The sequence below is a fragment of the Leucoraja erinacea genome, chromosome 3, assembly GCF_028641065.1.
Source record: "Leucoraja erinacea ecotype New England chromosome 3, Leri_hhj_1, whole genome shotgun sequence".
Taxonomy (NCBI): domain Eukaryota; kingdom Metazoa; phylum Chordata; class Chondrichthyes; order Rajiformes; family Rajidae; genus Leucoraja; species Leucoraja erinaceus.
This window is the reverse complement of record NC_073379.1, coordinates 30,321,791-30,346,267: the sequence shown is the minus strand read 5'-3', so window position 1 is coordinate 30,346,267 and position 24,477 is coordinate 30,321,791. Positions and strand designations below refer to the sequence as shown.

The following is a 24,477-nucleotide window of genomic DNA, read 5'->3' as shown; positions in this document are numbered from 1 at the left end:
ACGTTGGCCACATTTATAGTGAGGACAGGTCTCTTTCTGCATCTGCCACTTTGTAACACAGAGTATGGTGTTGATGGGGCTGGGTCTGTCACTGCATAACATGGGGTGAACAGCATGGAAGGGTGTTGGTCTCTTTTTGGCACTATATTATGTTAATGAGCTCTTTTAAAGATTGTAACAGGCATACTCAAAGCAAACTTAATACTAGCAATATTAGTGAAAGGCTTGGATAGAGTGGATGTGGAGAGGATGGATTCAATAATGGGAGAGTCTAGGGCTAGAGGTCATAGCCTCAGAATTAAAGGACTTTTGTTTTTGGAAGAAGATGAGGAGAAATTTGTTTTCAGGGACGGAGGGTGGTAAATCTGTGGAATTATTTGCCACGGAAGGCTGTAGAGGCCGTCAGTGGATATTTTTAAGGCAGAGATAGATAGATTCTTGATTAGTACAGGTGTCAGAGGTTATGGGGAGAAGGCAGTAGAATGGGGTTAGGAGGAAGAGTGGGGTTAGATCGGCCATGATTGAATGGCAGACTGGACAATGGGCCAAATGGTCTAATTCTACTCCTATCATTTATGACCTTATGACCTTGTATTGGGGTGTAAAATCCTTTAATTTTCCATCTATGCCCCAGCCTCTCCTTGAATTTACTCTTGTGGGCGACAGGAACCTGAGGGATTTTCAGATAAAGTAGATGCTAGAAAGTTCAGTGGTTATTGATGGTGGACATTGTGGGTGGGGGAATTATCCAGCTTCCTGACTTATGGGAGTGGGAAAGGTGTGCCCTCTGAGAAAGTTTGAACAGTTAGCTTTCTAAAAAATACTTGTTTTTATACGTTTCCCAAATGGCCAGGAGCGTGGTTTCAAGTTTATTTCTGAATGTATTCTACCTCCGAGACCACAGTATCTTGGTGACTCTTGGCTCCTGATCAAAAATCTCAAATAAAAGCCCTCTCCTCTCATCAATCAACAGGAGCTTCAAGTGTGTTTAAAGTGGTATTGGGCGATAAACTCAATATGGTGGTTCAACGGGTCGTGCAGCTGTGTCGCAGCTCCATTGACCTGGGTTAATTCCAAATTCATCTAATGTAGCCTTGTAGCCATGGGGGCTTCTGAACTTGTGGCTCCAAATGAATGGCCCAGAAACTGGCTGGTTGTCCAGTAACTTAACCACTGCATTAGCACAATAAGGGATCCTTCCGACCAGAGCCAACCATGGCTAATCTGGTTCTGATACAAGCCAGCTACAGCTCATTGCCAGCTAGCCCACAACCAACAATGGATCATTTTCTTGATCATTGTTACTTTTTGCATATCTTTCATTTGTTTGTTTTATATCCTGCTATATCACCGTATGTATCTCTCGATTTCCTGTCTCCTGACTCTCAGTCTGCAGTAGGGTCTCAACCTGAAACATTATCTTTTCTCCAGAGATGCTGCCTGACCCACTGAGTTACTCCAACTTTTTCCATCTATCTCCAGCCTGAGATAGCCTTGGCCAATCCAAACTTGGTCTCGGCCAACCATAGCCAATCATAGCCAATCTGAATTTTACCTCAGCCAACTGCAACCAATCGAAACTCCATTTGAAACAAACACTGCATCCAAATCAAATCTAATGTTTGAGTTTAGTTTATTGTCAGGGGCACTGAGGTACAGTGAAAAGCATTTGTTGTGTGCTAATGTTGTTAATCTGCAGATGTTCTACCAATCGGTGGTAGCCAGTGCCATCTTCTTCGCTGCCATGTGCCAGGGCAGCAGGGCAAAGGCCGCGGACACCAATAGAATTAACAAACTCATCAGGAAGGCTGGCTCTGTCCTGGGGGTGAAGTTGGGTTCATGGGAGATGGTCTTGGAGGGGAGAATGCTCCTCAAACTGCGGAGCATCCTGGACCATACAGCTCACCCCCTCGATGACACACTGGACAACCTGAGGAGTACATTCAGCAACAGACTGGTTCCACCAATATGCAGGACAGAAAGTCACAGAAGATCCTTCTTCCCTGTGGTTATCAAAGTATACAACTCCTCCCCCTTCTGTCGGGGGGTAGACTGAGACTGACTCCTTCCCCCCCCCCCCCCACAATCTTTGCACATCCCCAATCCTTTCCACTCGTCAATTTAATTTCATATTTCATGTATTTGGCGTTTTTATGACTGTTGGCAGATCAATTTCCCTCTTGGGCTAAATAAAGTTATATCAGTTATAGAGCCAATGAGTTATTGGTCACAACAGTGTGCTTAGGGGTGATATGCAACAGTGGTCTGGGAGGTGAACCTCACCATGAGGTAAATGGAGAGGAATTTAGATACAAGGGTATGATTATAAACAGAAGTTAAAATAAGCTGAGCTGAATTTCCAATTTTTTCTTTAGCTGTTGCTTTATGCAGCAGGATATTTCACAATGCACTTTAAAATGTCTGTCCCCTGTAGATTTAGGAATGGAAATACATGAATTTTGATTGCCATGTAGATTTGAGTAACACTGGATAGAGTTATGGCTGAATGCCCTTTCTCCCATTCTTAATATTACAGGGTGTGCTCCCAGCTCCTGGTACTATTCCAAGTCAACTTATTTTGGTTTTCTTTTAAATCTTGCCAGTAATGCTCACCAAGCTTCCATGTTTCCTTACAACAAAAAGCGAGACTATTTTGCTTATCTAGACTATGCCGGCTTTCAGTGCATTCCCATTTATCCTCTAATTTTTCCTGTAATCTGCCTAAATTTCCATCCACTCCTTCTTCCGATTCTACCTCTCACCTACACACTAGGAAAGTTTAATAATGACCAATTAATCTCGCATCTCCCACATTGTGATGTGGAAGGAAATCATAGAACAGAGAAAGCCCGCAGGGTCATGGAAAGCATACATATTCCACACAGCTAGCACTGGAGGTTAGAATTGAATCCCGGGTTATTGGAGATATGAGGTAGCAGTTCTGCTAACAGCACCACTGTGCCACTCATTCACAAGCATCCTAATTTTCAAAGTCAGAATCCTTATTGGATTGATGAAGCTTATATCCCACTGCTGTGACTGTCCCTAGAAATGTTCTTAGATCTGCTTTGTCAAGTTGACCAGCTTTGTTATCTAGTAGAGTCATCTAAATCCAGTCAAAATTCCAGAAGAATACAGTGAGGATTTTGCCAGTTGTGAAGAACTATCTCAATCCTTCCAACACACTGTCAGTCTCCCCAATGACTCTGGCATTTTTAGAGTCTCATCTTTGTTCAAATTTTGGAGCATCTGTTGGAAGAGTTGCATCTCAAGAGCTTCAAACCCCAGTTCATTATCCCAAGAATTAAACAAGTCATTGGACTTGTTACCTGATCCTGCAGATTTGCTAACACTTCTTGCTTCTACAGAGGTAACAGGTCGCAAGAAATTCACTCTCATGGGGACAGAACGAGGAGATAGATCAATAGTAGCATCAGGGGCTGTTAACTGACTAATTGTTTGAGAATTTTCAGGACTTTCTTCACTACTGACACCTTCTTGGCTGTACCATCTATCTACATAAAACTGCAATATCTGTTTGTGGAATTCACCAAGGCTTGGACTCTAACATGTCATTGAGAAGACAAGGAGCTCTGCTAGCCCTCATGATGCTTTGCACAGTCCACCAACAATAAACAGACCCAGGAACAGATGGGCACTTCCATGATCCTGACAGCCCCTTCTCCAGCAGTGACAATGTCAGTACGATATAGTGCACTTGTAGCTTTTTTTTAAACTTTTTTTTATTGCTGACCTAGACCCAAGGAATGATGCAAATACAAGTACACATCTCTGTTAATATCCCTGTCACTTTTTATGGATGTGTAACTTGACCGACTTATCTAAACCGTTACATGGTCTTTGAGAGGTACCAGTAATGATGCCTCTGAAAATTGCTCTACATCAAGCTGGGAGGCTACTGTACCAACAATTGTGTTTTCATCAAAGCCAAGTCACCAGTATTGAAGTGATGGCTCAAATATTGCTGAATAACGTTCTCTCCTTTTGCCAAACGGGTTTTATATTTGCAGCTCAGTCATTGGACATCCTTACACACTAATGGCATACTTTATAAAAATAGAATTATAGGATGAACTAGGGGGTGGTTGCCTGCAAAGAAAAGGGAAATAAATCCTGAGCATTGGTCCCCCAACGTGGCAACCTTACAGTTTGTTGGTGGGATGAGTGAATCTTAGATGACCAATAGAATTACCTCCAGTTCTATCGGTGAACTTTGCTGGTTGCAGTTGATGGATTGGCTACAGTCAGGAGGCTGAAGAAATTGTCATTGCAGTGTGTTGAAACTGGGGCCTCAGTTTAACAGCTTCTCTCAAAGATGCTGCCTCCAAATATACTGCTTTTTGTCCTCTGGTGTCCAGTGTGAGAGCAGAACTTAGGTCCTCGGGCGCACTGGAGTGTGTTACCAAGCTTTACAAGCTTCGAAAAGCATTGACACCAATTGTAGCTACTTTAATGTTTACTGAGTTGTAATCAGCCATCCTCGCACACACCTTTGAACATTACAGTAGATTTGTATGAGAAAACATAGATATCTAATGATGACATCTAGATATGCAGTCATGGTGTGAAGTTTCAGAAGTAAATATTAAAGAAATTCAATGATCTGGATGATGGTGTGGTAAATTGGATTAGTAAGTATGCAGATGATACTAAGATAGGAGGGGTTGTGGATATTGAAGTAGATTTTCAAAGTCTACAGAGAGATTTATGCCAGTTGGAAGAGTGGACTGAAAGATGGCAGATGGAGTTTAATGCTGATAAGTGTGAGGTGCTACATCTTGGCAGGACAAATCAAAATAGGACGTACATGGTAAATGGTAGGGAATTGAAGAATGCAGGTGAACCGAGGGATCTGGGAATAAGTGTGCGCAGTTCCCTGAAAGTGGAATCTCATGTGGATAGTGTGGTAAAGAAAACTTTTGGTGTGCTGGCCTTTATAAATCAGAGCATTGAGTATAGAAGTTGGGATGTAATGTTAAAATTGTACAAGGCATTGGTGAGGCCAATTCTGGAGTATGGGGTAAAATTTTGGTCGCCTAATTATAGGAAGGATGTCAACAAAATAGAGAGAGTACAGAGGAGATTTACTAGAATGTTGCCTGGGTTTCAGCAACTAAGTTACAGAGAAAGGTTGAGCAAGTTAGGGCTTTATTCTTTGGAGCGCAGAAGGTTAAGGGGGGACTTGATAGAGGTCTTTAAAATGATGAGAGGGATAGACAGAGTTGACATGGATAAGCTTTTCCCACTGAGAGGAGGGAAGATGCAAACAAGGGGACATGACTTGAGAATTAAGGGACAGAAGTTTAGGGGTAACATGAGGGGGAACTTTCTTTACTCAGAGAGTGGTGGCTGTGTGGAATGAGCTTCCAGTGAAGGTGGTGGAGGCAGGTTCGTTTTTATAATTTAAAAATAAATAGGATAGTTATATGGACGAGAAAGGAATGGAGGGTTATGGTCTGAGCGCAGGTATATGGGACTAGGGAAGAATACGTGTTCGGCACGGACTAGAAGGGTCGAGATGGCCTGTTTCCGTGCTGTAATTGTTATATGGTTAAATGGAAATTATGATTGGTATCAATGCATCTATGGTGCCTTCCCTTCTTTAACAAATGGCTGATGGATAAGGCTATACGTGCAAGGAGTTTCCCAGATCTAATTTTGATGTATTTTTTAAAAATAACGGAAAGAACAGTTATCACTGGTTTCGAGGAACTCTGTCTTTACTCATGAGGAAAAATGACTAATGAGAGCCGATGAGTATGCTCAAGCACATTTTCTTTCCTCTCTTTCTCTCAATTCCTGCCTTCCTCCCCTCCTTACTTCCAGCTCCAGGCAACGACTCCAAACGACCTGCTGCTCGCCAGTATTTTATCCAGCAGTAACGGCTGCAATGTGCTTTGTGGTTAGCTGCTCAGTAAATCTCCTCTCCCTCTGGTGAATCCTATGTCATGTTACCAGGCCTCGTGTGTTCAAGGCACAGCCTCCAAAACCTTGTTGTTCAACTTGACTGGCAACACAGATACCCGAATTTGCTTTATTATTAAAGAATGAACAAGAATGTCCTGGCTGCATTCCAGCATCGCGCAGTTATTGGACAGAGCCAAATATTTTATTATCCTGCATTGTGAATCTTAATGCACTAAATTCTACTGCATTAAAACACAATGACTTATGTTGATCATATCCTGGAGCCTCGTATAAACCAATCCAGTTTATTGAAGTTTGAATATAATTTTGTTGCAGGAAGTTTTCAGTCTTGGGTCCTAATTTGATGATCATTTTAATCTGTTCCATCTCCAATGAAGGTTCTGCCGTGCCCAAAATGTACCCATGAAGCCCAACACTCAATTTGCAGACTTAAAATCCGAAAAAGCATTTTTTGTTTATAAATACAGCATGGAAACAGGCCCTTCTGCCCACTTAGTCCACGCCGATCATTGATCACCTGTTCACCCTAGTTCTATGTTATCCCAATGTCACAACCTACAAGCAGACATGTCTTCGGGATGCGGGAGGAAATTGGACCTTGGAGAAAATCCATGTTGTCATGGGGAGAATGTGCAAACACCACACAGACAGCACCCGAGTTCAGGATCGAACCTGGGTCTTTTGTGAGGCAAAAAAATGCAATGGGTACATGAAAAATGTTAACTGCTCTTTCCCCTTCAAATTTCACACGATCCTTGCTTGGAAGTAAAACGTTGGCCTTCAACGTTGCAGCATCCCTGCCCAACACCATTGTGTATTCTTGCGCAATTAATTCTACAAACAAAATTGAATCAGAGCCAAGACTGCAGAGTCAGACATTCTGGGCGAAAGACAATTAGTCTCAGTGTCTTCAGCAACAGCATTGGGCAATAAAATGAACTTTGCAGAACTGCATCTCCATGCATGAGGAATGAGCATTCCTGAGGTATGTTATAATGGTGAGGATGAAGAGACCCAGGACAAAGGTTGTTATTTATCCTACCATGTATTCCCTCAGATTCATCTATACTCTATCTGCACATATCTCAGATCAGCGATCAGACTGAAGAATGGTGTTTGGTTGCAAGAAATTATTTTGCTTCCATCACTATCTTGCTACCAAGTAACTGGTTTCCCAAGCTGCAGCTGCATCTGCATCCTCACCTCCTTGAGCCCCAGACTGAGCAAGAGACTGAATGAGGTATTGTGTAGGAAGGAACTGCAGATGCTGGTTTAAACTGATGATAGACACAAAAAGCTGCAGTAACTCAGTGGGACATTCAGCATCTCTGGAGACTAGGAAAGGGTATCATTTTGGGGCGAGACCCTTGTTCAGACTAGTCAGGGGAAAGGGAAATGAGAGATATAGACGATGATGTAGAGAGATATAGAACAATTATATTTCGCCAAGACCAAATGCAGACTGGGCGATCATTTTGCGGAACACTTTCGCTCAGACCGCCTGGACCTACCTGATCTCCTGGTTGCTAAACACTTTAATTCTCCTTCCCATTCCCACACTGATCTTTCTGACCTAGGTCTCCTCCATTGTCAGTGAAGCTAAACGCAAATTGGAGGAACAGCATCTCATATTTCACTTGGGCAGCTTACAACCCAGTGGTATGAATATTGATTTCTTTAACTTCAAGTAGCCCCGGCATTCCTCTCTCCCTCTCTCCCCCCCCCCCCCCCCCCCCCCCCCCCCCCCCCACCCGTTACACCAGCTTCTCGTTTTCACCCAACAAACAGCTGACAATGGCCTATTTCCTTTATCATCGTTACTTTTTTGCTTTTGTTCATTCATAGTTCTATATCTCCTTTCATCAGTCTATATATCTCATTTCCATTTCCCCTGACTAGTCTGAACAAGAGTCCCGACCCGAAACGTCACCCATTCCTTCTCTCCAGAGATGCTATCTGTCCTGCTGAGTTACTCCAGCTTATTGTGTCCATCTAAGAGACTGACTGAGATCTTTCCCCATGATCTCATTCAGTCAGAGGCCTCCTGATTCCATTCCTCCTGTATCATCCCCCAACATTCGCTTTCAGTGATCAGCGCCCTCTGATAATCTGCTGTCGCAACTCTTCAGAGCTCTTGCTCTCTGCCCAATCCTCTCGGCAGTCCTTTACTATCATCTATTTCCACCCCTTAATAAATGAAAGGTTTCTCCGTTTGTAAGTTGTACGGCTGCTGGGATAAGGCTCGTGTTGTGAGGGGATGATGCAGCATATTCGCATTAGCCCAATGCTTGACACATTTCATGAATGGACATTCTTTATCATCCCATCCATTTATTTATTTATGTTTTTTTAATTATTATTATTATTAATATTTTGGGGGGAATTATTTATTAGAAGCAATTGTACAGGATAAGACGATTGACATAACAGTTATACAATTATTGTACAGCTTCATTTTTAACCTTATAACCTAAATCAAAAAAAAGGGAAAGAAAGAAAGAAAAAAGAAAAGAATGAAGAAAAGAAAAGTAAAATACAAAAGACCCCTAAGCTACCAAAGAAGTGCAAAAGAAAAGAAATAAGAAAAGAAAAGATGGAGATATACCTTCCTCTCTGTCTTGTTTATGAAAGTCAGAAAGAAGTAGTAGGAGACGCCTTTCCTTTTATGTGAAAATGTAGTTAAATATTGTTGGGTGTTGTATCACTGGTGTAAGTGTATGTGCCAGGCCTTGTCGTCCAGTTCCCTTCACTTACCCTGATCGAGTCAAATCATCACACCCCATTTACTCCACTGTAGTCCTGGACAGAGCCACAGGGCCCTATTTCTTTCTGGGGTCTCAGTCGGCCTGTCGTTCATTGGCCAAAGTGCAGCAAAAGGTGCCAGGGCACTGCTTCCAGGGCTGTTCACACACAGTCAAGGGCGGGACAATGCATCTCTGGATGACAAAGGACCGGCAGGTTGGATTAGACGTTTACCAGGTCAGCAAGCAGGGACCATCTCTGGCGTTTAGTGAAGGAAAGCAGGAATGACCAGCAGACAATCATGCCCGTGAACTGGAATTAAAGAGTGCAGGAATGCAGAACAGCAGGAATTGTCAGTAGGTACGTTCATGATTCAGCAAAGTGACGTGTGCGGGTGGGAGAAGAATCATTGCTGTTACCTCTGTTTGCAATTGGTTTGTGTAGTCTCTGACCCACACGTACAGTCAAAAGCTCTGGAGAGAGGAGTGAAAAGCTTAGTCCATTTGGTTCAAAGCATTGTGCTCGCTCGCGTAGTCCCCCCAGTGAATGGTCATCTGTCACGGAATCCAGAAGGCCAAAAATGAAAAAGTGTGGGGGAAAAAAATGAAAATGAAACATTTATTGTCATCAACTCTCCTCCTTCCACAAAACAAACCCCTGGACTCCTCCCAAATCCTGGTTTGCAGGGGAAACGTCATTTATCCCCTGGGGTCTCACTCGGGAAAGGTTTTGCATCACTCGGTAAGAATGATAAGTCCCACAGATCACTCTTACTGATGCAGTGAGGGAAAGTCACCAGCTCGGCAAGCAGCAAGCTACTCTGCTGGTCCAGTTGCCTTCCAAACAGGACAGACGGTGGTTACCACTGGTTACCGCAGCCACTGACAACTGGACATTCCAGCATGGCGTAGTGGATGTCTGAAAACCGGCATTCATGTTTAGGTGATGGATAGAAACAAAATGCAGGAAAACTCAACAGGTCAGTCCTCATCCCTGGAGAACATGGAACTGAAAAGGGGTTCTCTGACACAAAATATCCCCGATCCATGTTCTCCAGGAATGCAGTGTGACCTGCGAGTTACTCCTGCATTTTGCGTCCATCTCTGGTATCAACCAGCATCTGTAGATTGTTGTTATTTTATTAATGTTTGGGTGTATCATTATCCAGAGTCACACCATGACAGGACCCAGGCACTTGACAAGAAAGTCCACAAGCTCCTATTTTAATAGATACAGTGATGATTGGAAATTGAGTAACTTTCTCAGCCCCAAACCCAAATGTGCTGGGATCTCTTCTACTCAACCTGAGAAATATAATTTAAGCACAGCCTGAAAATAGAGCCACAATCCTCCCTGATCTTTACAGTTCCTGTTGACTCATCTGAAGTATTTTTTGAACCATGAGTAATTCCACTCCCATTGATATTCCAGCAAGACTGTTCCTATTTTGTTGCCTTGTTTCTTCTTTGCGAAATAGTTTCACTTGTATTCTCAGGACCTGGGATATGTGGTATATGTTGGCCTTTATTGAAAGAGGATTTGAGAACAAGGATAGAGATGATGTGTTTCAATATTATTGGGGCCTAGGGAGACCACATCTAGCATGTTTAATGCCTTCCTACCAATGGAAGGTTATACTCACAGCTGACAGGGAACAGCAAAGGTTCGCCAGAGCAATTGCTGCAGTGCAGGGGTTGTCCTGTCAGGAGAGATTTATACAGACAGAGGCTCTACTCTAGAATTAAAAAAAAAAAGAGAGATGATCCAATTGGAATTTACAAAATTTCTATGGGGTTTGTGAGGGCTGATGTAGAGATGACGAAATAAAGGGTCAGCCTTTTAGGACATAGATGAGAAGAAATTGCTTTATTCAGATGAATGGATCTTTGAAATTCTCCACCCATGTGAGCTGTGGCCGCAATAATCATTCCGAACAGAAGTTAGTTGAATTTTGGATATTAAGTGAATTGAGCAACAGGGACTTATTGAAGGGAAGTGGTGCTGACATAAACAGTCTTATAAATGGTCTTATTAAGTGAAATATTTCTTAGGTTCTTGTACATTAAGTATGTTGTAGTATGTGTCAGGTACTGCAGTGCGGAGCTTAAACAAGTCTACCTAAAATTAACAGCTAAAATATTTCACCACCTATTCAGTAAACTGTTTGCAAAAACTACATCTGGAATTTGTTAGAGAAAGATACCTGCTTGGAGACCTTGCACAGTACTGCTGTCAGGCTCCCAGTTAGTGCCAGTGAGTGTGTCCTAAATTAACAGTATGTCAGAGAGCAGGGACTGCAATATACATTTTTATGGAAATCTGAAATAAGATCAGAAAATGTAATCACCAGGTCAGGTAGCATATTTGAAAAGAGAAATATTGGCGATCAGAACCTTAAGCATCAGATTGTTGAAGCCTCAGAGAAAGCCACAGCCACTGTTGGATGAAAAGAGACCAAAGCAGGACTCCAGCCCCACACACCACACACCATATATCTGGTACCTGTTTCAGTCAGACCCCTTTAACGTAGGACAAAGTCAGCCCAAATGTTGTAAAGATCTTCTTCTGCTTGGGCTAATGAAGTCGGCACGGCGATGCAGCAGTAGAGTTGCTGCCTTACACTGCCAGACACCCGGGTTTGAATCTGACTATGGGTGCTGTCTGTACGGAGTTTGTACGTTCGCCTTCTGACTGCGTGGGTTTTATCCGGGATCTCCGGTATCCCCCACACTCCAAAGACGTACAGGTTTGTAGGTTAATTGGCTTGCTATAAATGTAAATTATTCCTAGTGTGTGTAGGATAGTGTTGGAGTGTGGTGATTGCTGGGCAGCGAGGACTCAGTGGGATGAAGGACCTGTTTCCGTGCTGTATCCCTAAACTAAAATTAAACAAAGTCACTGCCAGTCACTGTCATTCTAAAGTGCCTCTCTGTGTTAGTGCATCAGACGCATAGAAGATGAGAAATTAATGTCCCTTTTTGTTTAGGATATTCAGTGTCGAACACACACAAACGTTACACATTGTGATCCAATTTTTCTTTTTTTGTAGTTCTAATTTCATTCCCAACCTGGGAGCAGTAGGCACAGCAAAAGGCTAACAGCGCAACGACACGTTCAAATTTGATTCTCTGCATCCTCTTTATCACCGTCATGTAGACAGATGGGTCAATATGGCACCTTCTGAATTCAAACAATAAAACGAATTTCCAGGCAAGATTACTTAACATTATACATCTTTCTACTACCATGACAGAGTCATGATTGTTAATGATCTGGCCTGTGACAATTCCCAGGGACTGCATGGCAATAAATGCCTTCACAACTTTAATTATCATCCTCCTCTCTTATGCACACTCTTCAGCTATAATAGTTGAATCAAGGAAAGTTTACTAGAGGCCATTGAACCCACCATATCTGTGCCAGTCAAGAAAGAGTTACTCAACCCAATTGCCACTTAGCACCAGGTCTATGGCTCTGCCAGTCATTGCTCTCCAATTGCATATCTACATACAGTTCAAGAAGGTTAAGGATTTCTGCCTCTGTCAGCCTTTTAAGCAGTGATTCCAAAATCCCCAACGCAATGAGCGAAATAGTATATTCTCATGCAATCTTTTCAAAAATTACTTCCAATCCACACCTCCTGGTTTTTGACCAAACTGCCAAGGAATCGGGCTAGGCCCCTCACAATCAGTTAAAAGTCACTCCAACTCCTTTAGTTCCAATGAAAACACATGATTATATCATTTTTAGTTAAGAGATACGGAAGGTTAAACTGGGAGTTGGTGGTGTTGATACTAGGGAGGAGTGTATGTCCTGCTGTTTGGTAAAGGGGATCGTGATTATAACTTTGCACATTGTTCTCCCTCAATGCTGCCAAAGACAGCTGAAAAATCCAAAAGCCAACAGTCCTTTGTTGACAATGGGCCCTGTCCGGTAAATGTTTTGAAATATCACATTGTGATTCAAGATGAAATACGACAGCATTTATTAAACAATACAGAAGCATGGAAAAAAAAATTCTCGTGTTGTCCGAACTTTAGAAGTTTGTTTATATTCTTCAAAGCTACTGAGTCCTTCTGAATGAGGGCTTATGTCTTTAAAAAGTGCTGTGGCAAATAGGAATATCATTGCAGATTGAATAAATAAAGTACGGAGGGAGGAGGCCATTTGAAGAATGGTCTCGACCCAAAACGTCACCCGCTCCTTCTATGCAGAGATGCTGCCTGTCCTGCTGAGTAACTCCAGCATTTTGAGTCTATCTTCAGCGTAAACCAGCATCTGCAGTTCCTTCCCGCCCAATTAACTACTTGTTTCACAGAAACTATCATCTCTTAGGTATTAGTTTAGTTTAGAGATACACCATGGAAACAGGCCCTTCAGCCCACCAAGACAACACTGAACAGCCGTTCAGACTAGTTCTACCTTATCCGACTTTCACTTCCACTTCCTACACATTAGGGGCAGTTCGCAGAGGCCAATTAACCTACAAGCCCCCACGTCTTTGGGATGTGGGGTGAAACCGGGACACCTGGAGAAATCCAGCCGGTCATAGGGAAAATGTGCAAACTCCGCACAAACAACACCCAAGGTAGTGATCAAACCTGAGTCTCTGGCGCTGTGAGGTGGCAGTTCTACCAGTTGTACCACTGCTCCTGTCATTGGATTCATTGTGTTTTAATTGTTCTTCAATTTCAACTCCAAAATGGCATTCTACACACAAAATTAATCATATAGTTTGGCGATGACACAAATAGATGGAAGGATATGTTACACTGAGGATGTGCAGACTCTGCAACAGGATATGGATGGATAGTGTGAGTGGGCACATAAGTTTGGAATTGGAGGTTAATGTGAGCTCATGCACGTCGGTGAGGGGAACCTAAAGGTAGACTATTGTCTAAAGAGTGAAAGATTGCAGATAAGTGAAGTACAGAGTATTCTTGTGCCTAAATCACAAACGGATGGCAGGCAGGTGAAGCAAATAATTAGGAAAGCAAATACTATATTGGTGGTTACACAGAAAAGCTGGAGAAACTCAGCGGGTGCAGCAGCATCTATGGAGCGAAGGAAATACTATATTGGTCTTTCTTGAAAGTGAGTTGGAATTTAGAAACTGGAAAATTTGCTTTCAAATACACAGGTACTAATAAGTCCATGTCTTCTAACATCGGAAACAATCAAACACAAATTCACTCAACTCATTCTTAGGATGAGAAGGTTATGAAAGAAAGGCGAGGAAATATGATCTATATTCTTTCAAAGTTACAAGAATGAAGTGTGATCTTATTGAAACATATAAGATGCTCTAGGGTATAACATAATAAATGTTGTGATGTTTCCACCAGTGGAACTGTATCCAACTAAATTATATAAATATTTGAAGGCTCAGCATTGACTCCTGTGACACACCATGCAATAATCTTTTTATGAGCAAAAGACTCATTTTTGGTCACAGTCTTTCTACTGGTCAGCCAACTTATATCAATGGAATATGTAACCTCCTGCACCATGAACTTTTATTTTCCACAATTTCCTTGGATATGGTATGTTTTCAAGTGCTATCTGGGTCTCAAGGTGCAGTCCATCTACATAGTACCTGTTGCATCTTGAAAAGATTTCAGTGAATTGGTTATAATTTCTCCTTAGCAAGAGCGTCAACAGTATTTGCTTGTATCAAATGCCTGCGTGTCCTGTCAGACTTGTCCGTGTTGTGCAAATTTATTTCTTCACTGCTACAATTTACAAAGACTATTTTAAGAGATGTACTTGATGTGGTGGTCATGTTGTTTTAGTTTTAAACAGGTCCCAATCATGGTCGACTACTCAGAAACAATGCTTGTTTCTGCATTCCCACGCCTCCCCAACTTTAATATAGAATTGTGCAGCATAACATTGGGTCACGTAGTGCAGCAGGTTCATACAGGTGTTTAGATTCTGTACATGCTGCTTGTCAACTTCACCTTTACCTATTCTGCTTCCCGTAAAATGCACGTCCAAACCCTTTCAAACATTTTCAAAGGCTGGAAGTTCCACATTTGCCTTGCTCTCAGAGCAGAATTATTAGTGGCTATTTTATCATTAATTCCCTCTGTACTGAACATCCCCCCCTTGTTCTTGAAACATGTTCTGTGTTTATCCCATAAAACCCTTTCATCCTTTGCTTAAACAATGCCATTCTCTTTCCCCATGAAATGCGTGATTTTTAATTGTTAAGCTCTTCTAGAACTGAAATAAAACAAAACAAAATGTTGAAAGCACTCATCTAGTCAGGTGGCATCTGTGGAGAGAGAATCAATTAACATTACAGGTGCAAGATTCATCAATAAAACAGGGAAAGAGACCAAAATATACAGTGCTGGAGAAAACTCAGCAGGTCAGGCAGTATCTATGGAGGGAAATGTACAGATGACATCTCATGTCGGCATCTTTCTTCAGACGGAAGAATTTCCCTCCTCAGATGCCACCTGACCCACTGAGTTCCTCCATCACAGTTTTGCTCAATATTCCAACATCAACAGCAGTGACGATGGGTCAAAGGATGAGTAGAACAAAGTGATAAAGTGAGATCAAATGAATAAATGTGATGGTAAAGTAGTAGAAAAATGTTACTTGTGTAAATGTGCCATCAGTAAAACTGTAGGACACATACAGATAAACCTTACAGTTAGAAAATGAAAAACTGAGCCAAAATGGTGATAGGCAGAAATAACCAATTCTGATACAATCAGAAAGAAAGCCAGACCTAACATGGGAGAACTTAATACTGATTCCCGAAAGCCACAACATGCCCACCGGTAAGATGAGGTTTCGTTCCACAAGAACAAATATAATTTGTTCTGTGGGGATGATGTTAGGGTTGCCACAGAAATACATTGTTCACAATGTCACCTCGTTGGTAGTTTAATGAGGGGAATTCGAAGTAGGGAAATTATAGAAAATCTGTGAAATACTGGTCACAGCTGTTACAAAGAACTAAAACCAAAAGGAGACTGTTGGAAATACCCCAAAGATCAATCTGTTTCGCATTTACTTCCCAGCTTGTATATTGACATTTTTTATATGAATTCTGTTTGACGTAACTTTTGTTTTTATTTTATTAGAACAAGCAAAGGTGAGAAATAAACTAGTTGCATAGAAGTGAGAGGGTTAAGGGGCTGTCCCACTCGGGCAACCTAATCCGCGAGTTCTGGCAACTTTCCCCTCGACTCAAACTCGCAGCATGGTCAACACGAGGTCATAGAAGGTTTTTGTAACTCTCCATCATGCTCAAGAGTAGTCCCCGTGTATCCGAGGCCTCAGCTAGGTCGTGGCGTTTTTTTCAACATGTTGAAAAATGCCCACGAGTAAAATAAGCTCGCCATGGAAAAAAATCTATACTTTTTTTACTCGTAGGTTTAGCCATAGTAGGTCATCATGTTATTTGTAGGTAATCGAGGGTAGTCGAAGGTAGTCGTAGATAGTCTTCATCATAGTCGAAACGAGGTCGAAGGAGATCTAAGTCTTCACTCTCCACTATTTGGTGTCCAAATTTCCCGAAGTTAATCGTAGCTAGTCGAAGCTAGTCTTCAACATAGTTGAAGGAGGTCTTCTATATAGACGAAGGAGGTCTTCAACATGGCATTTTTTTTCAAACGCTCCTAAACTCTTCTAAACTCAGCAATTAGGTCGCCCAGGTGGGACACCCCTTTAGAGAGAACCAGAGGAACATCTGTGGTAGGGACGAAGCCAGGAAGGACTGTGATGGCAAAAAGCAAAGGGGTGGTGAAGGCTTATTGATCGCAGCTAATAAGTGAGGCAAATAAAGTGAGAGGGTGAAAAAAAGCAAAAGCAAAATTGGAATTGGAATTGCAAGGCAGACTGCTCTGCAGTTGCAGAAAATCTGAAACCAGGCCGGGCAACAAATGTGGAGAGGGAAAAGCTAAGTTGGAAATCAGACCTAGCTCATGGGTATACTGTCTCATTAAATATTTCCTGAGTCCATACATGCATTATGTGGGTACAGGTGCACAACCTTTTATCCGGTGTTCCAGAAACCGAAAAGCTCCGAAACCCGGCCATTTTTTCCAGATGTCGTCTGCGCACCAAAGCTCGCGTTTGGCGCCAAACCTGACCCAAAACGACCCACGGTCAACCCAGGTCTGTACTACTGTAGCGGCTGCCTCCTCCCTGGAGACCGGGAGACGCTTAAACATCTGTAAATCATTGCTTAAATGTTAGTCAGTTAGTTTGGAGGGCTTTTATGTGAAGGGGGGTGAAGGGGTAAACTTTAATTCTTAGTCCCCTACCTGGTCGGAGAGGCGGGGAGCGGTCAATGCCTTACCGGGTCGCTGTGCAGTAAGCTCCACAGCGCTGTGGCCGGTGGGGCAGCGGGCGGTGCGGTTGTAGCTCCGACCCCGGCAACTCTACCCCTGGCTGCGAGGCGCTCCAAATCCAGCGCGGCCCGCGGCCGGACGCCCCAGCTCCGCGAATGTCGGGAGTCGGCGGCGTCGCAGCGCTGGGATACCAGCGGGGAGCGGGAAATGCCTTACCGGGTCGCCGTGCGGCAAGCTCCGGAGCGCTGTGGCCGCCGACTCCCAACGTTCGCGGAGCGTCGCTGGATTTGGAGCCGCGCAGTCAGGGGTAGAGTTGCCGGGGTCGGAGCTCCAACCGGCGCCGCCCGCGGCCGGACGGAGCCCCCAGCTCCGCGGCTCCAAATCCAGCGACGCTCCGCGAATGTTGGAAGAAGGCGGCCTCGGCGCTCCGGAGCTTGCCGCACGGCGACCCGGTAAGGCATTGCCCGCTCCCCGCTGGGGCGTCCGGCCGCGGGCCGCGCTGGATTTGGAGCGCCTCCAGCTCCGCGAGGTTGGGAGTCGCCGACCAGGTAGGTAGGGGACTAAGAATTAAAGTTTCCCCCTTCACCCCTACACCACCACCACATAAAATCCCTCCAAACTAACTGACTAACATTTATGCAATTATTCTCCCGGTCTCCGGGGAGGAGGCAGCTGCTCCAGACTTTTCAAGCCGCCCGCGCTACCTACCTAATCTACGCTAAAAATCTTCCATTCTGAAATCCGAAAATGTCCGAAATCCGACAAGTGTCTGGTCCCAAGGCTTTCGGATAAAAGGTTGTGCACCTGTATTAAAATTATCAGTTTTTCATAGAGGTGAGAGAGTTTAAAGGAGCGAGAGAGAAAGCCAGGAGAGGAGGAAGATGTTTATGAGAGGAAGCCTGGGATGCCAATGCAACAATCAAGGCAAGAGTGACCGATAGGTAATCATGGAAAGCAATACTCCGAAGATATTAGGAGAAGATTGATGTAGTGGAGGAGTTGGAGGGCAGGGAGAGAGAGACAAAGATTTATAACATCAGCAGGGAATTAAAGCAAATTGGGAGTCGAGCTAAGGCGGTGGCAAAATTGGTTGGTTGAAGCAGTTGGTGAATAAAGGGAACCGAGATGAGCCTTAAGAAAAATGGATGCCTCGGTCTTCAAGGCTGAGGCTTAGATGGAGGTGGGTCTTAAAACAATTGCTGGCTGGAATTTGTTCCAGCCAAATCTACACTGACTGTATGTTGTGTGTATATGTGCTGTCACCATGATCGATTATGTATAATACACCAGCAGGTATTACACACATGTCCAAAAGCTCCTACGAATAAAAGTTTCCATAAGTGCACTGCACAGGTAGCTCACTCGAGTTTTGAATAAAATTCATTTGTGTAGCAGTTAAAAACATTTGATCAGACAAAAACCTTTTCTATCCCTTATGAATGTGAGAAGAAGACTCCCCTTGTCTTGGTATGTTTATTCGGACTCATTAAGATTAAAAGATTTTCAATGCTTCCATATTTTTCACAGTTGGCTGAATTGGAGGGATAAACTGAACCACTTGGAAAGGTTTTTCAGCTGATTTTGGGGCTGACTTGTTCTGAACCCTTCTGCATATAGTAACACTGACAGCAGCAGGATCTCATCATTGAGATTGTGACAGCTTCAGGAACAAATATTTGGGGCTAGATCTTTGGTTAGTTTGGCTACAAAATATTGGTTAATATTATTTTTCTTTGTGAACATGGTTAAATTTGCCTTCATGTTGCATTATACATAATTAACTGAATTTTTAATTTATGCACAATTATTTTGACAAGGAAATAATATGGCACTAAAACTATTCATGTCAAAATATGGAGTAATAGAAAAGCAGACACTGAGACAAAATGGACAAAATTGAGATGAGAGTGTATAGCTTTCCTCCACATGTTATTGGAGTCTGCATAGTAATCATTTCTGAAATCAGGAATGGTAATTCACATTTTTGGAATGTGGGATAAATGGAATTACTGAACTTGTCAGCTTGGATTACTGTGTTTCTGGGCCTCCTTATAAGAGCACTGGAATTTAGCAAGTAAAAGGAATGAAGAAAGGATGGAGAAAAGGAGAAAGGAATACCGTACGAGGTTCCAATTTTAGCAATTCCAAAATCATTCCAGTGGAAGCTGTGGGGATGAGGAGGTGGAGCAGTTGAGAGAATAATTAATTGATTGAGCTAAAGAAACAATTGCATTCATAATAATTTTAATTGGATGTTTAGTAAATAAAAAAACAAGAAACTACATATTTTTAAATGAATTGTTGAGCTGTTTTACTCTTTCAGTAGGCGAGTGGGGTAACTAATGGAATCAAGTATATATTGCCATGGAGGTTGTCTGTTGCCTGCAAGGCGAGTGATTATATTTCATTTTATGATTTTAATATGGTTGACAAGAGGTAGGGATAATTCTCCATGTTCTCCCTCTCCTCTTAGTTTCAGATCCGGGCTTTGGGGTTTTCTGCTGAATTCCACTTTTAGTTCATCAGCCGGCTTAAGGCCAGACAGCAAGAACATTTTTACTCAGGCAGTCTGCTCACTCATTGTTCCCACACATCCCAATTTGGGATGCCAACTGTAATGGCATTGTATTGCATTTTTTGAGGAGTGTAGGATTTGTTTAACGAAATGCTGTATGTTTTGTAGAATGTCTTTGTAAGTCTTAGGGTGATGTGGCCAGAAACACACTGGAGGTTGCAAACTACGCCAATGTTTGAGTCCAGAAAGTAGGTTGATCAGGCATTCATTCTTCAAGGTTCATTTGGATGAAATTGCTCCCTATGTAAGAATGGGTAGCAGGCAATCAACAACAGTACAGAGTCGTAATGTTTTTTTTAAATCAAAATAAACTTTAATCAAAATAAAAAATAGATATCAAACAAGAACTGTGCAAGAATTCTTCTGACATTTTCAAAGGCGATACATACATTCATTAGCATCGTCAAAATGTGGCATGGGGCTAGAGACCAAAAGATTTAAGAGGATAACTGGCATTTCAAAATGTTGTATTATTCATTTGAACCCCACCTTTAACCTCGGCTAACGAATGAGATTCCATTCAATGCCTGACATATGCTGTATCTGACTGTACTTAATGTTTTATCCAGTGAAGCCAGGATGGGGTCTTATACATGCCCCCAGATGCTGCTGCACCCGCTGAGTTTCTCCAGCTTTTTTGTGTAACCTGGGGTCTTATACAATCCTCGTATATTCATGTTTGATGGGTTAATTTTAAATTGGGGTATCTAGGATTGAGATTTCCTCTAAATGCTTTGTTGAGCAATCCTGGTTTTGTAATATTGTTTTCTTTATTTTGTTGGAATAGAAGCCAGGGTTACATTTGAATAAGTACATTAGCTCTTCAAGTGGACTCATGAGTAACAGTGCATGCATTGAAAGTGCAACATGATTGAAAAGGAAGCAGCTGCATTGGACCAGCTATTTTGATCCTTGCGTTAGCAGTGACATGTGCTTCCTTCTTCCAGCATATAATGGTGGAATTAAACAGAACAGTGCAGTATTTAGTCTTTTGTGCTCGTATAGCACTATGAAACTCACTTAAACTCACTTACGATGATCTTACCTCATGGTGCTGTATGTATATATATTTAACTCCTTTTGTAGCCTCAAGAAAAGATGCATTTCTCCCTGAAGCCTAGCCATTGATGTATAGAGGGTTTGTGTATCTTCCTCACTGGCAGAATTTTTATTCATACCATATCTATGTCTGCAGTTAGTTTAAAGAAAATTGTAAGGAAATATTCCCCAGTGATGAGTCTTTGAGGGGAAACTGACACCGACAGATGATAAATTCATTGCAATTTAACAAAACGTCACGGGTAATGTAAAGTACGATGATGTTTTCAGCAGTATTAAATGAAAGATATCTGTGATTTGGGGAAACTATTATTAACTATGGCCTTCAAATTCAGTGGTTTCTCAGAATATTTCTGCAGTCGTTTAAATAAAAATCAAGTTAAAACTGAAATAAAGTTAGTATTTTAGTTTGAATCTATTTAACGGAAATATTCTTGATTCATTAGGCATTCTCCCAGTGTACAACTCCTTGTTTGCTCTGATGAATGAGAGAGACCGGTCCTGGTATCCTCCAAACCACATCTTCCATATTGATGCATCAACAGATGAATGTACCATCTATCGATTAAGGTAGGTTGAAATCCACAATCACCAATGGAAATTACCTCAAATATTTCATATTATATTATAATTTAACTGCTGGTATAAGTGTCCACACATTTCTTTATGGATCACATTTTAACATTAAACATGGAATCTGGGTTTACATATAAAAAAGCTGTCTGATTCGACAGTAGGTCTCTGTTGGATTAAAACCACTCAGTTGAAGTTTACACACAGCTCAGCAATTATTTCATTTAAAAGTATATATTCAATTACCTTTAGAAAGTTCCTTCTGAATTTGATTCTGGTCAATGTATTCCAGATCACAAGGCTCATTAAAACAAAGAAAAATCTTTCTTGATTTTTGTTTATCAATTATCTTAAGTATTGAACATCTAGTTACCAACCCTCCTACCAGTGAAATCAGTTTACCTCATTTATTGTTTCAAAATTTGTCTCCAAGTTTCTCTCGCCAATAGCAACCAAATCCTTATGTCGACAGTCTGACCACTGTGTAATATGGTAGCACACAATTAGCACTAGTAACTCACATCTCAAGAGACTCGGGTCTGGTCCTTGCCTCAGGTGACCAGTCACCTCTTCCTATTAAATGAATCTGTGCATTTGTCAGTGCCTTCAAAGCTGCACTCAGGCAAGAAGAGACAATATGTTAACATCTTTGGGAATGCAGAGAACAAACCTTGCAACCTTCAAATGTAGAGTCCTTGGGCGCACGGTGGCACAGCAGTAGAGTTGCTGCCTTACAGCAACAGAGACACAGGTTCGATCCTGACTAATGGTGCTTGTCTGTACTACGGAGTTTGTACCTTCTCTCTGTGACCTACATGGGTTTTCTCCGGGATCTCCGGTTTCCTCCCTCACCCCAAAGACATATTGGTAGGTTAGTTGGCTTGGTATAATAGTAAATTGTCCCTAGTGTATGTAGTATAGTGTTAATGTGCAGGATTTGCTGCTCGGCACAGACTCAGTGGGCCTGCTTCCGCACTGTATCTCTATTCTAAACTAAACACTGTAGCTTTAGTTTATACTAGACACAGTCTGTGACATGCTGTTGCAGCAGTGGTAATTTGGTGTCAGGTTCAGATTCTTTGTACACTCTTTACAATCCTCAATGAAATGGTGAAATTAGCTCCCCGTTGCAGTTGGTCATTGTTCGGTACCAGTGCGGCAAAAATGGGAAGCCACCATTCATTATGCTATGCACATTGTGGCCTGAGCCACCACACTTTTCACACCTTGAGCTGATAGAATGGGTCTCAAAGTGACTCGCTAAAGCCCTCACACTTACCTCAACACCAAATTAATAACAAGCTTATTTTCACTTATTTTCCCCACCACCACCCTTCCTCCTGCGACTCCTCTTCCATCTTGTGTTGTTCTATAGGCAAGGCCCATGCCTTACAATGGGAATACCATGTGATGAGTATATATAGCCTGTCCCATAAAAAACATTCATTCAGCCATCCACTACACTAACTGAAATCTGACAGCAAACTGCCTCTGGATAAAAGTGTCACATTTCCTGGACGCATTGAATTGACTCTGCGGGCTGGATGTTGAAAGTGTATCGGCATCATGTCTGCCACATCAGAAGCATGGGATCCAAAATCTACTTGGGTGCCAGTAGCACCAATAGCTTGTGATGGCATCTTTTAATTGAAGTAAGGCAAGAAATTAGGTATATAGTATTTGAAGAATTGTATGACCGCAATTATATTTCTGGAGGCTTGCGTTTTAAACCTGTTCAAATAGAGCTAAATATTTAAGACTTTTTAAAGGGGGTTGTTCAGATCAAGGATAGGAGTTAGTTAAATGAACAACAATAACTTGAGCGTGTGGGGAATGAAACCTAAAGTTTTTTTCAACCTGAGTATGCGGCAAAATTCCAGTTGCTTAACCATTGCAAGACTTTATTATTTGAATGCCATCTTCACTCATTAATCACACCACTTTCAAAAGTTTCAACGGTCTTTTAAGGTACCAATTAAGGTACAGTGATATGCAAATCACCATAAGCTACAGCCATACGAAAAAAAAAGCAACAAGACGCACACTACATAAAAGTTAACATAAACATCCACCACAGCGGATTCCCCACATTCCTCACTGTGATGGAAGGCAAAAACGTCCAATCTTCTTCCTCTTTATTCTCCCACGGTCGGGGCAGTCGAACCTTCCATCGGGGCGATCGAAGCTCCCACAGCCGGTGGTCGCAGCTCCCGTGTTGGGGCGATCAAAACTCCACAAGCACCCACGGTTGGCACTCCGAGGCCGATCCCTGGCAAAAGGATTGCGAGCTCCACAATGTTAAAGTCCCATAGGCACTTTAGACACTCCACACTGTGGAGCTCTCTAAATCGGTCTTCAGCAAAGCCCGCCAACTCCTCGATGTTAGGCCGCAGTGCAGACGGAGATACGATACAGAAAAAAATTGCATCTCCGTCGAGGTAAGAGATTAGAAAAAGTTTCCCCCAACCCCCACCACCCACCCTCCATATCAAACAAGCTAAAGAACACTAAAAACATACATTTATCACATACTATTAAAACACAAAGAAAAGGACATATAGACTGTTGGCGAGGCAGCCATTGCTGGCGCCACAGGCTAGATCCAGTCCTATAGGTAAACACTGCATTTGAAGTCTCTTTGCATACATTAATAACCTTACACTGACCATAAAAAAACTGCAGAATTGTGGAATAAAATGTTGCCTGATTGGACAGAAGGAGGTCTCTGTTAAATTAGAACAACTCAGCTGGAATTTACACTCAGCTCAGCAATTATTTCCTTTAAAGATATATGTTCAATTACCTTTAGAAAGTTTAGTAATACTTCGTTTAGTATAGGTGTCAGCGATTATGGTGCGAAGGCAGGAGAATGGGGATGAGAAGGAAAGGTAGATCATAATCATACTTTATTAGCCAAGTATGTTTTGCAACATACGAGGAATTTGATTTGCTACACAGTCAAACCAATAAAAAGCAACAGAACACACAAAATACATTTTAACATAATCATCCACCACAGTGACTCCTCCACATTCCTCACTGTGATGTAAGGCGAAAAAATGTTCAATATCTCCCATCTTTGTACTCCTGCGGTCAGGGGCCTTTAACCTTCCATTGCTGGGACGTTCTTGGCTCTCGTAGCCGGCGGCGGGCCTCCTCATCGGGACTCCTCGTCAGGCGATCAAGCTCCTGCATCGGGGAGGAATCTCAGTGGGGGGGGGGATCTCAGTTCCCCCGCATCTGGCAATCTACCCCAGGTCGGGGCTA

General features: G+C 42.4%; 1 protein-coding gene across 4 annotated transcripts in view; it reads left to right on the top strand.

Annotated features, from left to right (window-relative positions):
* LOC129695436 (tyrosine-protein kinase JAK2-like) overlaps positions 1–24,477 on the top strand; it is a 228,533-nt gene that overhangs the window by 128,643 nt on the left and 75,413 nt on the right. For all 4 annotated transcript variants that reach the window (XM_055632389.1, XM_055632388.1, XM_055632386.1 and 1 more), the window contains one exon: positions 21,084–21,207. In XM_055632389.1, coding sequence (XP_055488364.1) covers positions 21,084–21,207 — 124 coding nt within the window. The remainder of the gene's footprint in view (positions 1–21,083; positions 21,208–24,477) is intronic.